The 14,021-nt window shown below is 64.6% G+C and overlaps 5 protein-coding genes across 5 annotated transcripts; 1 reads left to right on the forward strand and 4 right to left on the reverse strand.

The window, feature by feature from the left end:
- Window positions 1-636: 636 nt before the first annotated feature.
- On the reverse strand, window positions 637-2,462 carry AMSG_01133 (uncharacterized protein; the record flags this gene model as incomplete). The annotated part of the gene is made up of 2 exons (XM_013906847.1): window positions 637-2,330; window positions 2,405-2,462. 2 exons carry the CDS (start codon window positions 2,460-2,462, stop codon window positions 637-639), a joined length of 1,752 nt encoding a protein of 583 aa, XP_013762301.1.
- A 31-nt stretch (window positions 2,463-2,493) lies between these two features.
- On the reverse strand, window positions 2,494-4,733 carry AMSG_01134 (uncharacterized protein; the record flags this gene model as incomplete). Its single annotated transcript, XM_013906848.1, has 2 exons — window positions 2,494-3,852; window positions 3,912-4,733. The coding sequence occupies 2 exons, from the start codon at window positions 4,731-4,733 to the stop codon at window positions 2,494-2,496; spliced, it is 2,181 nt and encodes a 726-aa protein (XP_013762302.1).
- A 529-nt stretch (window positions 4,734-5,262) lies between these two features.
- AMSG_01135 (major facilitator superfamily transporter MFS_1) lies at window positions 5,263-7,029 on the forward strand. The gene has a single exon (XM_013906849.1). It carries the CDS (start codon window positions 5,296-5,298, stop codon window positions 6,922-6,924), a length of 1,629 nt encoding a protein of 542 aa, XP_013762303.1. The 5' UTR covers window positions 5,263-5,295; the 3' UTR covers window positions 6,925-7,029.
- AMSG_01136 (uncharacterized protein) lies at window positions 6,949-9,027 on the reverse strand. The gene is made up of 2 exons (XM_013906850.1): window positions 9,012-9,027; window positions 6,949-8,717 (listed from the first exon to the last, which is right to left on the reverse strand). Exon 2 carries the CDS (start codon window positions 8,708-8,710, stop codon window positions 7,076-7,078), a length of 1,635 nt encoding a protein of 544 aa, XP_013762304.1. The 5' UTR covers window positions 8,711-8,717; window positions 9,012-9,027; the 3' UTR covers window positions 6,949-7,075.
- An 83-nt stretch (window positions 9,028-9,110) lies between these two features.
- AMSG_01137 (5'-3' exoribonuclease 1) lies at window positions 9,111-13,697 on the reverse strand (the record flags this gene model as incomplete). Its single annotated transcript, XM_013906851.1, has 2 exons — window positions 9,111-9,499; window positions 9,557-13,697. 2 exons carry the CDS (start codon window positions 13,695-13,697, stop codon window positions 9,111-9,113), a joined length of 4,530 nt encoding a protein of 1,509 aa, XP_013762305.1.
- Between the last annotated feature and the right edge of the window lie 324 nt (window positions 13,698-14,021).

Genomic DNA, 14,021 nt, shown 5'->3' on the forward strand with positions numbered 1-14,021 from the left:
CCGGCCTCGAGCGGCTGGATGAGCGACCATTCGGGCATGTCGTCAAAGGCAAAGAGCTGATGCGAGGTGTCCTGGCTTACGCGAGGCGAGGACTCGCGCTGACAGCCGGCTGGCAGCTGTGGGACGAGGAGCGGCTGCGAGCGGGCATGCGAGGCGACCGATGCGGTGCTCAAAGTCGGCGGAAGGTTGCCGCGATAGGTGCTCGCCGGCATGACAAGCTGTCCCGGGCCAATGTTCTCCTTCTCCACAAGCAAGTGGATGCCTTCGGGCGAGTCGTTCTGCAGGCTGGCGAGCGTTGCAGTCAGCGCGAGACTGGGGGCGGGAGCCAGTTTACCATCTTTTCCGGTTTCACGACCTTTTTCTGCGAGCGAGCCCACGTTGCCGTCCCACACCGACGGGCATTCTGGCGGCGACCATGCAGTGAACAACGTTTTCACTGGCGACGAGGGTGGCAGCAGTGCGTGGGTCTTGTGCCGGAGAATGTTGTTGGTCTTGGTCGGTGTCGTCGACTCCCAGGGCTTGGACTCCATGGCGATCGGCCGAGACGAGTGGCGACGCGCGTGCTGGTTGGTGAGCGACGACACTTTTGCGCGTGAAATGAGGCCAAAAGCGCGCGAATGCAAGTGTCGTCTGTTCTCATCCGCTGCTGGCGGCTGGGCCGTCGCTGCTGCTTGCGCGAGCGGCGTCAGCATCGGGGTCGGCAGGAATAAGAATTGGCGCTTGGTTGCGGTGGGTAATGTGGATGATAGCCGGTTGCTGGAGCCACGGCTCGCCGTCGATCTGGACCGGGTGAGCGGTGTCGTCGAGCCAGCGGATCTCGAGCGACGAGGCTTGGGCCAGCTTGGTTGCCGACCCAACGCCGGCCTGGATGCGGCCGAGGTGTGCCGACGATGTGACGGCGAGCACTTCGAGCTTGCCATCAGAAAACGACGATGGGCGGACCTTGTCGCGCCAGAGATTGATGCCGCCGCCGTACGACGGGATGTTGACGATGATGATGGCCTGAGCATGCGGGAGCGTGACCCGCTCGCCGTCCGCCCACAGCGCGATCGAGGTGGAGAGCTCCGGCGAGGCTGAGATGGCGGCCTTGGTGCCCTCCTTGGCGTAGCGGATCTTGTTGCCGGTTCGCGAGGTAAAGGCGCCTGGGTTAGCCTCGCGCGCGGTGTGAAAGGCGAGGGCAACACGGGCGTCGACACCGATGGAAAAGTAGTTGTTGATGACAGTGAGCGGTGGGCCATCGACTTCAAAGTTGTTGTCCATGAGCGAGACCACCACGTTCCAGCGATCGAGGCTGGCGTTTTTGGCGGTGAGCACGCTGTCGAGGATCGGACGGAGCGGCTTGCCGGCATAGCCAGGGCCCCAACCGGTGGCCCGCGCGAGGTCGTTGCCGGTCCCGAGTGGGAGGATGGCGACTGGCGGGCGGGTCGTCGGCAGATCGCCCATCTCGATCATGTCGTCGAGGACGGCAAGGATCCAGCCAATGGTTCCGTCGCCGCCAGCACCGAGAATGCGGAAGGGTGTCGAGTCGCAGGCGACAGCAAAGCGGGCGATGTGGGCACGCGGACCACCATCGACGGCCATGTCACACACTTGGGTCGGCTGGAGGGCACCGCAGAGTCCTCCCAGCAGGGACCGGCCTTGCTGGCCGCCGCTTCGAGTGTTGACCAGGACAAGCAGCGGCATATCACCGCCTGGAAGCAGCGCGGCAAGCGGGCCGCGACTGCAAGTTAGCGCCTTGGCCAGCGGCATCTTGGCCATACACGCCGAGTGGAGCGCAGCATCGCACCACACGCAGTGAAAGCCGGTCAATGATTTGGCCGACTTGGTCGACTTGAGGCAGACGATGCAGCCTGCGGCATCGGCATAGCCTGGCACGTTGCCCTCGATCCACTGATGGGCGCCATCAGCAGGCTGGACCTCGCTCTTGCAAGGGGCCACGCTCCAGACAGCAGGAGTGGCCCGTTTCGCACACTTGGCGTGGACAACCATGGCGCATGTGAGGCACCGTAGGCCTTGCTTGCCAACTCCGTACAGCATCTTTCGGCAGATACGGCAATATGCCGGCGATGAGAAGTGATGGGCATCAAAGACGTGGCCAGCAGCTGCGACATCGATTCCTGCGTCGGGTGCGAGATCGAGGTCGTGATCGGCATCGCTGTCAGTCTCCTGTCCGCAAGCATCGGCGCCTGCAACAACCTTCACAGCCGCCGGCAGGCAGAGAGAGGCAATGGCATCTACGCATTCAGCATGTGCATGCATGCCGCATGCTGTGCAAGTGTGTCCTTGATGGTAGAGACCCTTGAGAAGCTTTGTGCAGTGCCCGCACCAAGCTGTGGGCGGCTCGAACGGTGAGTTGTGGCCGCCACCCAGGTGAAGGCGGTGGTAGGCAAGGCGGCGAACGTACTGGGGGTGTTGAACTGGGCGACTTTGAAGGTGTGGGGAGGGCTTTGGGAGGCTGCCATGAGTGGAGAGGTGTACAATTACAGGCGCATATTACTCGGCGCGAGCAGAGGCGGTCGAGCCAGACTTGCGAAGGGTGGTGATAGCCGAGTAGAGGAAGGCGTGAAGGCCGTCGAGGCCGCGTTCGCGGAGGTAGTCCAGGTACTCGGCCCGGCGGTTGCCGTCATTGGTGTTCTCGATGGATGCGAGGTCAGGGACGTCAAATCCTGGGCGGGCAGAGTCCGAGGCGGCGAGGGCGAGATAGTCTGCGGCGAAGCCTGTGCAAGAGAGGTTGGAGGCCATGGAGAGGGCAAAGCGCGAGGCGTCGTGAGTGGCGAGAGCGTCGATGAGCTCGTCCGGGACGTCGAACAGCTGGGTCTGTTGCGGCTGCAAAAAGGCGTTGCCGCGGTAGAAGACGTTGGTAGCGTCGACGATGTAGGCATTGATGAGCAGGGCGCGCTCGGCGACCGACGGGTCAAAGTCGATGCGTGCGGCGTTGGCTGCGCGGTCGCGGGCGAGGCGCGGGTACTCAGCCTTGATGATGGCAAGGACTCCTGCGATACGCGAGGTGGAGAGCGCAGCCGGCGAGAGGAGGCACGGGTAGACGATGCCCGGCGAGGGAACCCAGAGGAAGGGGAGGCGGAGGTCTGTGAGGGCGGTGGCGTACTGCTCGAAAAAGGCGAGGACGGCGTCCTCGAGCGCCGAGTGCGAGTTTGCGAGGGCGAGGGCGCGTGCGGCAGATTTGTCGACCCAGGCGAGAAGTTGGTACATGGAGAGCCAGTAGTTGGCGCCGATGTCAAGACCCTCAAAGATAAAGCCCGGGACGGGGACGGTGGGCGGCGGGTCAGAGCCGGAAGCGTCAGCGGCGGCGATGGCTGTGGCAACAGCGGCGGCGTGGGAGTCCCAGTCTGTGGCGAACCAGCGGAAGAGCATTGTCTTGAGGGCGTTGAGGACAGCGACCTGAAAGGCGACGCCCGATGCGACAAAGAGCTGCGAGAGCGGGATGAGGAAGCCGGTGTAGAGCGCGTCCCATGGGAGCGGGCGGAGGTAGGTTACAAGATCGAGGACGACGTCGGCGGCGTGAACACCGTTCCAGTCGGGGAGGAACGAGCCGAGCCAGACCTCGAGCACGGGCGGTAGCTCCTTGAAGAAGCGGGCAAAGTCGCGGACGGCCTCCAGCAGCTGGAGCGCCATCGGCCGCAGCGGCGAGGCGCCCCATCCAAGCTCGGCCTCAAGGCGCGCAGCGAGCCAGTGCGAGATGCGGGCGAGCGCGCCCGGCGTCGGGTCGAGGCTCACCAGATGCTGCAGCGAGCGCTCGGAGAAGACAGTAGCGAGCTGCTTGGGAAGCTTGATGGTGTCAAGCTGGGAGACGAGGTCATCGATGGAGGAGACCTGGTCGAGGGCGAGGGCCGACTCGCCCAGGCGAGGGCGGACTGGGCGGGAAGCGAGGTGGCGAGCGGCGGGATGAGGACTTCGGCGGAGAGGAGCTTACGCTTCTTGCGGCCACGGCGGCCGCGCGGGCGCATCGGGTCCGGGCGAGCCCACGAGTCGAGAGCGCGCTTGGTCTGGGTCCTTGTCCCATGCGGGAGCGCAGCCTGGGCGGCATATGCTTGAGCGGCCAGCTCGGCTGCAGGGCGGGCGTCCTGGACGGCGCGCATGGCACGGAGCCACGGGCCGTGCGGAGCCTTGAACGACGGCTTGAAGCCGTAGGGACGGGCGATGGGGACCAGTTCAGGTGTGTAGTCCTTGTAGACCATGAGGAGAGCAATAAGAGCCGGCTCCTTGGCGACTACCTGGCGCTTGTAGATGGAGAAGAGCTTGCGGACCCGGAAGGGGACGACGTCCTCGCGCCGGGTGAGGAGCGAAAGGAGGTGGCAGACCCAGGGACGGAGCGAGTCGTACGCCACAAAGTGGAAGAGGGCGCCGTATAGCGAGTGCATGACGTCGTAGCCGTCAAACGAGTCAAAGACGAGGACCATCCACATGAAGATGATGGAGCGGATGCCCGGCGAGCGCGGCTGGGCGATGCCAAGGAGCATGACAGCGACCGACTGCGGGACGACCGACGCCGGGAGTAGCGCATGGATGATGTGGCGGGCGGTGACGTCTTTGATGGCGTCGATGTTGTCTACGTAGAACGAAGCGATGGTCTCGAGCGCGTCAGGTTCGAGGCCCGAGCGCCATGCTCGGGCCTTGAGCTCTTTGGCGATGGTGGCGACCACGGCCTGCTCGTCGAGGCCACCCTGCATGGGCGACTTGGCCTCAAGCGCGACCAGCAGCGCAGGCGTCGACATGCTTGTGATCCGATCAATGAACGCTTGCTCGACCCGGGCCCGCGATCGGGGCGCCGGGAGGTTGGCAGCCTCAGCCTCGGCCGGGGTCAGCGGCACATTGCGTGGTGCGGCCTGCGACGGTCCTGCAGAGCCTGACAGCGGGGTAGTTATAGGCCGTCGTCTCACAAGGCTGTGCTTCTCAGCAGGTGTGGAGGGTGTGGTTATGTCCATGGGTGCTAGTGATGAGGGTGGGGGGAGGGCCGGCGGCGACGACGACGACGACATGGCGCGTGAATCTACCGGCGGGGTTGGGAAGGTTAAGGGGAAGCAAAGGTGTGGAGGGGGTGGAGTGGTAGGTGTGTATGAGAGAAAGAAGAGGAGGGAGGGTTGTGGAGAGGTGTGGGTGTGTTGCGTAGGGTGCGGTGCGTAGAGCGGGTGGTGGTGGTAGGTGTGGCGGGGGCGGAAAAGGGCTTCAAATGGCGCGAGCTGGTGACAGTGATCAGGCACACGGTTGATCAAGACGGCGGCGACGACGGCGAAAGAGGAAGCACTTGACCGAGTCTGTCTGTGGGTAGACCAAGGCATGAGCAAGGCCAAACGTGGGTTGTTGGCAACCAACCACCGACCAGACCTTCCGGGCAATGTGGGAATGCTTGTGGGAGGCGGGGTGCGGTCTTCGTCGAGTTGTGATGACTTTGGTGGCTTTGACTCGTCGGACGGTGGCGGCGAGGTCGGCGAGGGTATGGCTGGCCGCAGTGGCAACGGTGTGGAGATGCAGAATGATTGGAGCATTCCGAACGCAGCAGGAGCCACGACGACGTTGATTATTCTGGGAAGCATGAACATGCTCAATTATGTTGATCGATATGTTCCGTCTGCCACCAAGGAGCTGTTCAAGGCTGAGCTGGGGCTTACGGATGCCCAGTCTGCGCTCCCGCTCTCGGTCTTTATTGTTGTGTACATGTGTGCCAGCCCGCTGTTTGGCTATCTGGCCGACTCGGGCATGGATCGCCGGATGCTGCTCACAGTCGGGGTGGTCATCTGGTCTCTGGCGACGGCGGCTGGGGCGCTAGCGATTGGCTTCTGGACCTTTCTTCTTGCGAGAGCGCTTGTGGGCGTTGGCGAGGCTGCGTACGCGACGATTGCGCCGCCGCTGCTGGCAGACGTTTTTGCACCGGCGCGGCTGCCGCGGGCAATGGCGTTGTACAACATTGGTCTGCCGGTCGGCGCGGCCATTGGGTTTGTGGTTGGCGGCTCGGTTGGGCACAGACTCGGGTGGCGGTGGGCGTTTCTCATCTGCGGCTTGCCGGGTCTGGTTCTTGCGGCGTTCTTGTGGCGGATCCGCGACCCCGGCCGCGGCTACTTTGAGCGGCAGCGCAGTGCAGACTCGAGCGTGAGCGTGACCGGCAGTGCGAGTGAGGACGGCGGCGAGAGCGGCGAGGACAAAGTGACGCTGGTGACGGATGCACGACTCTCATTGCTGGGCGGGGGCGGCGGTAGCGAGGCCAGCGATGGGGGCGAGGCGAGTCAGGCAGGCGGTCGTGACGGCGAGACGGGCGTTCTCGTCCTGCCGTGGCTAACGGTGGCGGGCATGCTCGCGCGCAACGCGCGGTACTTGTTGACGATGCTCGGGCAGACGGCACTGACGTTTGGGGCGGGTGGAATGGCTGACTGGCTGCCAACGTTTCTGGTGCGATACCATGGGCTCACGCTCGAGACGGCAGGGCTTGTAGTGGGCGGGGTGACTGTGGTTGCGGGCATTTTCGGGACGCTCTCAGGAGCGCAGGCTGCAGTGTTTGCTGCGCCGCGGACAAAGAACGCCAACCTGGCGGTTTCTGGGCTGGCAATGGTGCCTGCGACGGCCGGAGTCTTTCTCGCACTTGTGCTTCCGTCGGCCGGGAGTGTGATTGCGCTGACGGCAGCGGCACAGTACTTTCTGTGGTTCTTCCAAGGCCCGTCCAACTCTGAGCTTGCGTCTGCGACGCCATCGCTGATTCGGTCGCGAGCGTTTGCGGTCTCGATCTTCTGCTCGCATGCACTGGGCGATGCGGCGTCGCCGCCGATCATCGGCTTGGTTTCCGACTCGGAGTCGTCGCTGCGGACTGCGCTGCTGCTTGTGCCTGTGGCGATGGCGGTGTCTGCGGTGCTGTGGCTGTGCGCGTGGCGCGGGCTGGGCAAGTTTGTGCCGCCCAAGACATACTGGCGGGCATGAGAGTGAGATAGAGAGAGTGTGAGGTGTTGTGTGCACAGAAAAGCGCAGCGCCTTTGACGTCAGGGAGGGCTGCCCTCTGCTGCGGAGAGTGAAATGCGGAGCGAGAGGTAATGGGCTGTTGATGGGTGGGGGGGGCTAAGCGATGGCCAAACTAGAGCGCCTCAACGCACGCGGCAAGCATGGAGAGGGCAATGAGGATGGATGCAACAGCGAGCGAGAGCGAGTCGCGAGTGGCGGCCGAGGTGGAAGATCCACCCTCGGCCTGGACCTCATACTCGTCAGACGAGGTAACGGCGGACGAGACCATGGCGGACGGCGAGTCGTTGGAGCGGGTCGAAGTGGAGGCTGCGCGCGGGATCTTGCACTCGAGGGTGACCGGGGCGACGCCGTCGGCGGAAGTGCGGGTGCAACGGGTGGAGCGGATGACCATGGTGCGGTACTTTTCGCAGACATCGTTGTTCTCGGCCTTGTCACAGTAGCGCTCGACGAGCTCGAAGATGATCTGGCGGACGTTGTTGGCCTTGAAGCGGCGGAGGACGTCGGCGCGGGTCGAGTTTCGCGAGTTGACGATGAAGCGGCGGAGGTCAAATGCGCGGCAGACAAACGGCTGGGCCTCGCCGTTGACGTCGCGTGGGCGGATGCAGATCTCCGAGTCGGTGCAGGTGGTGGTGCAGGTCGGCTCGGCCGGGCGGCACGAGGGGCAGCACGAGGTGGAGAGGAGGACGGGCTCCTCGCCCGAGGCACAGTCGCGAACAGTGGTGGCGCACTCGGCGACCGAGGTCAGATCGCAGAGAACCTGCGGGCGGCGGCATGAGCCGCAGCAGGCCTTCGACGGGTCAAAGACCGGGCGCTGGCCAGGCTCACACACCGGGCGGCGCTGCATGCATTTGCGGATGTTGTCTGCGGTGCAGGTGCCATCCGTACCAGGGCGATCGGTGCTGGGGTCCTCAATGCGGCAAGTCGGGCAGCATGTGGTCTCGTCAAAGGCAGGCGTCTCGCCGGAGCCACAGACACGGAGCTCGGCGAACGAGGACGCGCACGTCGCCGGGTTGCACGGCGGGCGCGGGCGGCAGGTGAGGCAGCAAAAGTTGGAGGCGTCCGGCTGCGGGAGGGTGCCAGTGGAGCAGACCGACGGCGCGCAGGTAGCGGTGGAGCAGTCGCGGTTCGACGGGATGCGGCAGCGCGGGCAGCCGGTGGTGACATCAATACCAGGGGCAAGCGTCGCCGAGCACTCGGGAACCGAGTCGAGGGCGGTGGACCGGTCGCAGATCGGCGGCCGCTTGCACGAGAGCGTGCACGAAGTCATGTTGACCATCGGCGGACGGTTCGGGCTGCAGATGGGCGAGGCCGGCTCGGTGATGCCGCTCTGGCACCGCGGGCTGCACGTCGGGCAGCAAGCGGGCGGATCGCCACGGATAGGTAGCTCGCCGGCACTGCACTCGCGCGGAGTCGAGCACGACGAGCTCTGGGCCGGATCGCAGGTGGTCGACCCGCCGCCGCCGCCCGACGGCGCCGGGCAGGTGTCGATGTTGTTTCCGCGCTTGACATCAGCGCAAGGAGGAGTGGTCCCCGACTGAAGCTGGTGGCACACACCTGCGCCGCCTGCAGCCTCTGGCGGGCACCAACCACAGGGGCGGGGACCGGATGTCGAGTCGCCCTGAGTTGCCGACTCTGCGCAGGCGCGGCAGTTGGCGTTACGGAACTCGGAGCGGCATTGAGCGACAATGCCTGCCGCCGCGGTCGAGACGAGCAGCGCAGCAATGGCTGCAAAGATGATGACCTTCATAATTGTTCTGTCCCGTGCCAATGGTGAGAGAGGGCCAGGCCTTGCAAGCGTGCGAGAGAAGGCAAGGGGGGGGGGGAAAAAAGGGAACGAGTAAGGAAAAAGTGCAAAGGGATAAAAAAATGTGAACTTTGCAAGTCAACAAGGTGGATTGGTTAGGGCGGGGGGCGGGTGGGGAGGGGGGGGGGGGAGAGTGTATATGGATGTGTGGGTGGGTGGGTGTGGGTGGGTGTGGGTGTTTGGGTGTGTGGGGCGTGCGTGAAAGGGAGAGGGGAGGGGGGGGGGGGGGGAGGTGCTTGCGTACATGTTGTGAAGAAGAGTCTGTTGTTGTCTGTCAACGTAGAGTTGTTCGGCAGGGTCGTGCGCGGGTATGCGGCTGGTTGAGGGAGAACAAGCGAAGGTGTTACTGCTGGTGGTGGTGGTGGTCATGATGGGGCGGCTGGGTCTGAGGCTGGGCCGAGGCCGGAACAAATACCGGATATTCGGGGAGCGACAGGCCTGGCAGGGCCGGCATCGGTGTGACGGTGGGTGCAGGAGCGGGTGCGGTAGGGGCTGCGGCAGGGGTTGCGGCAGGGGTTGCGGCAGGGGTTGCGGCGAGCGAGGCCGGGGTGGGCGCAAAGGCACCGCCCACCATCTGCTGATGATGCATCTGGTGCATCTGCTGCTGCTGCTGCCACTGCAGGTACTGCTGGTGCTGGAGCCACTGCTGGTGCTGGAGCCACTGCTGCTGTTGGGCCATGAGCTGGGCGTGAGACGGTACAGCGCCGACGGGCATCGCCGGCACGGCGGCGCCTGGGGCGGGAGCGGGGGGAGGGACGACGGCGGGAGCGGGAGCGGAAGCAGGAGCACTGCCCTGGATCAATGACAGCAGCATCTTCCCGGCCTGGTTGGCATCGACAGGTGCGCGCTGCGGCGGAGCCTGGATGCCGGGCGCCGGAGGAATCGGGATGGCCGACAGCGGAGTCTTGGCGCCGCCCTTCTTCTTGCGGTTGCGGTTACGGCGCTTCTTCTTGCCCTGACCCTGGCTCTGACCCTGGCTCTGACCCTGGCTCTGACCCTGGCTCTGACCCTGGCCCTGACCCTGGCTCTGACCCTGGCCCTGACCCTGGCCCTGACCCTGGCTCTGGTTCTGCGGCTGTGCCAGCGATTGCGGCTTCTGAGCCTGCTGCTGGCCAGCGGGGTGGGCAGCCGGTGCACCCTGCTGCTTGCCACCACTGCGCGAAGACTGGCCTGACGAACGGCGCTGGTTGTTGGACCGCTTGCCTCGGCCGCCACCACCACCACCACCACCGCCGCCGCCGCCGCGCGAACGCGACGGGCCCGCACTCGCAGCAGGCGACGGAGTGGCGGCCCGGCGCGAGGAGAGGTTGACGAGGACGCCGAGTGGGACAGACATGCCGCGCTGGTGCGAGACAAGGCCGCCAAGCGAGACGCCACCTAGCATCGGCTTGTCGAGAAGAACCTTGATCGACTCGTCGTCGACACCAACGACGACGCCGCGGACGCCAAACGGCATCTTACCAGCGGGCGCGACCGAGACGACGCGGTCGCCGATGGCAAACGAGGTCGTGTTGGCGTTGGCCGGCGGAATCCATCCAGTCTCCTCGCGGGCAAAAACATCGGCATACGAGACAGTGACCTCGGTGGGCTCAGATGTCTTGGCGTCGGCAGCCTTGACCTGCTTGTCGAGCGCGCGCTCGAGGTTGGCCACAACATCGGGCGCGGCGACTTGGGTGGTGACCGGGACCATCGGCGCCTTCCAGAACGGCTGCTGTCGGAACCAGGCCTCGATCTCCTTGACGTACCCGATACCGCCCTCGTTGGCAAAGAGCTTGTTGGCATCAAACTTGTCGAGACGCGAGTTCTTCTCGAGCACCTTGAACACCGCCGGGAACTTGGCCTTGTACTCTTTGAGCAGCGCGACAGCGAGCGGCGAGTAGAACCAGTCGAACCGCTTCGACTTGGCGTCCCACATTTCCTCGACGTAGCCGAGTCGCTTGAGCCGTTTCGAGTTGAGCTTGAGCTTGAGCCCAAGGTTGCCGCGACCGGGCTCGACAAAGACGAGGCCCATGAGGCGGGCGAGGGCGCCGAACGAGGTCTTAACCTTCTTCGCCATCGCACCCATGGTGATAAAGCCGGTGTTGGTGGCCGAGGAGTTGAGCACGCCGGCACCAACATTCGCCACGTTCTTGGGGCCGGTCATGGAGACAACAACCTTGCCCTTGGCGTCGGGCGCAGGCCCGACGACAATGCCCGACGAGCCGTAGTACTCGACGGCCTTGCCCTTGGGCAGGTGGACCACGAGCTGACCAGCCGGGTGGCGCTCCGCCGGCGGCACGGCGTTGCGGGTGGCAAACCGCGGGTCGCCAGCGCGGCCCTCGCCGTGAGCAAGGTCGTCCGGGCGGACAATGAGCGAGAGCGGAATCTTCTCCCGCACCTGCGCGTACTGGACTGAGGTGGCACCAGTCTTGGACGAGCGAAGCAGGCGTTCGGCGCGCTGCACAACGACAAAGACACCGACGCCGCGGCGGCCATCGTCTGGGTTCGAGACCTCGATAGCCTTCTGGAAGTAGTAGTCGCCAGCAGATGAGGCGTAGTCGCGGACAAAGCCTGAAGCCTCGGCCTTGGAAAAGGCGCGGTACTTGCCGGCAGCGTTGATGGCGCCATGCGGCGCCTCGAGGCCGACGACTCGGGCCTGGAACAAGTACGGCGCATCAACGTAGACCACCGTCGAGAGCAGGGTCGACGCGAGGTTCGAGAGCGCAGCAGCGTCGGCCTCGGCCACGTCCAGCTCGGCTTCAGTGTCGAGCTCGAGAACGAGCGACGGGTGCTTCGACGGGTAGTTGAAGACCTTGACCGGGACAGCGGTGAGTCGGGTCGAGACAATCGGCAGGTAGGCGAGCGAGGGAAAGAGAAACGGGCCAGCGGAACCAAGTGCCACGCCATCGGTCAGTCGCGACTGGTAGCGCACAATCTCTGGGAGCGAGTACGTCGCCACCGAAGTGTGGGTCTCGACAATGTCCGGCAGTCGCGCCGGGTATGGTGAGGTGTAGCCCTCGGTCACCGACGGGTCGTGCGCGTACAGCTTCTCGCTACCGTACGAGTTGCGGTGCAGCTCGGCAGCGGTGAGCGCCGACGCCGGAATCGAGTCGTGGGCAGCGACGAGTGAGGCTTCGTCGAGGAACGGGAGGAGGACGACACCCTCCCACTCGTTGCGCTTGCCGTTCATGTCGACATCAAAGTCCTCGGGGTACATGTCGATGATGGGCGAGTCGTCATCGGTCATCAGTCGCCGGTACGGCTCGGGGAGGAGCTGCGCCGAAGCGGCCGGCAGGACGGAGAGCAGCTGCTGGAATGGCTTGAACGGCGTCCCGAGCTCAAAGTGGAACTCGAGGTCGGCGAGGTCGCGCAAGTCGGACGTGATCGGCGCGTAGTGGTACGGGTAGAACCACGACCACGAAGCGACGCCGTGGTAGTAGTAGTGGAGGACCCAGAGTAGGCCCTCGATGTACGCCTCCTTCATCGCCTGTCGGTCGGCCTCGGCGTAGGTACCAAACTTGGACATGTAGTACGCCTGCTTCCACGCGTTCTTCTCCTCGGCGAGGTCGTCAGCAGCGGCTGCGGCGAGCACGGCAGCCTCGCCCGCGTCGAGCACCGCAGTGTCGGCGAGCGAGTCGGTGTTCGGGTCAAAGTAGACAACAACCTCGGCGTCCGAGCCGACGTCGTCGTCGTCGTCGTCGTCGCCGTCGTCAACGCCCATCGACGCGAGGTCAGCAGCAAGGAGCGAGGGCTTGGCAGCGCCGGTCTTGGCCTTGGCCTTAGTTTTCGGGCTGGCGCCCGGCTGCGGCGTAGAGGCCGAGGTGGTCCCAGAGCTAGCGGACGCGGTGGCGCCACGGCGGACAGCCTCGACGGCCGAGGCGTTTGCCGAGGCCGATGAGTCGGTGATGACACCATCGCCGGTGGAACGGGAGCCGACCTTGGCACCCTTGCCGCGGCCGCGGCCCTTGCCCTTGCCCTTGCCGGACTTGTGGCCCTTCCAAGCCTCGTCGACAATGGACGAGGCAAAGAGGTCGAGCTCGTACTCGGCAAGTTCGGCGACAAAGACCTCCATGCGGGCGAGATTGAGCTCGCCCGAGTTGTTGATGTAGCCGCCGAGAGTGGGGAGGACACGCTTGTAGGTGTTGAAGATGGTGTCGAGAGCGCCCTCGGCAATGTCGAGGAACGGAAGCGTGGGCAGAAAGTCGTTGCCGATGAGGAAGCAAATGAAGATCCAGTCGTCAATGATGCGCTCGACGTCAAACTCGAATGGGAGCTCGAGCTCCGAGTACTCAAACTCGAGGTACTCGCGGAGGAGCGCCAGCGAGAGGAACATGAACTTGTCCGAGCCACGCGAGTTGCCGCGGCCAAAGGTGACTTCCTCGCGGAGAAGCGCAAAGTGCGGCTCGTGGGTGAGGAGGCCGAGGAAGATGAGGTCTGCGTCCAGGCCGTACATGCAGTGGCGCACGTTCGGGTTGTAGCCCGGCTGCATCTTGGAGCGGCGGATGAACTCCATGATCTTGTGCTCGCCCTCGCCGGGCACCTCGTGGCCCGAAAGGATCACGTCCGGCACCTGCCAGTTGGCGTCGGTCTTGATCTTGCTCCGGATAAAGTACTCCAGGTACGCGGTCAGCCGCGCCATAAACTCGGTGCCCGGCGTAATGCAGTTGGAGTCAAACTGCTCCAGCTCGGCCAGCGCGGGGTTGACCTTCAGCTTCTTGGCGTACAGCACCTCACGCTCCTTGGCGGAGCGGAACCGGCGTGCACGCTGCTGGTTCATCTTGGCCCGCGGCGCCACGCCGTCGATGGCCATGAACAGCACCTTTTGCGGGCGGACAAGCTGAACAAGCCGGTCAAGGTACCGTCCGATGGCGGCAAACATCTCGTCCTCGGTCAGATGAAAGTTCGGATCGGTGTCGTCCGGATGGGTAGCGTTGTGCACAATGCCATTCATGTCAAAGTAGAGATTGTCTGGGATGTTGGAGAGGTGAGGAGATGCCGGCAGGAAGAGGAGGAAAGGGGGGAGATTACGGGCTGCAGGCCCCGAGAGAACGTGGAGAAAACCACAGAAGACCACGTAGAAGAGACCACACAGGGCAAGTTACAGCAAGTACGTACCAAAGACCGGATTGTGATCAGCATTGGTGATGAACGAGTTGATGAGAGCATACCGCTCCGAGACAAAGCGGTAGAACTTGGGCACCTGCTCGCGGTGACGGTGAGCCGGTTGGGGGTGGGGGGGGGGGGGGGGGGGGGGTGGGGGCTGAGTGTGGGGGGC

Source organism: Thecamonas trahens, assembly GCF_000142905.1.
Source record: "Thecamonas trahens ATCC 50062 unplaced genomic scaffold supercont1.4, whole genome shotgun sequence".
Taxonomy (NCBI): Eukaryota; order Apusomonadida; family Apusomonadidae; genus Thecamonas; species Thecamonas trahens.

Bases quoted from the DNA above. Each gene is read 5' to 3' on its own strand.
- AMSG_01135 (XM_013906849.1), top strand. From the start codon at position 5,296: ATGAGCAAGGCCAAACGTGGGTTGTTGGCAACCAACCACCGACCAGAC.
- AMSG_01136 (XM_013906850.1), bottom strand. From the start codon at position 8,710: ATGAAGGTCATCATCTTTGCAGCCATTGCTGCGCTGCTCGTCTCGACC.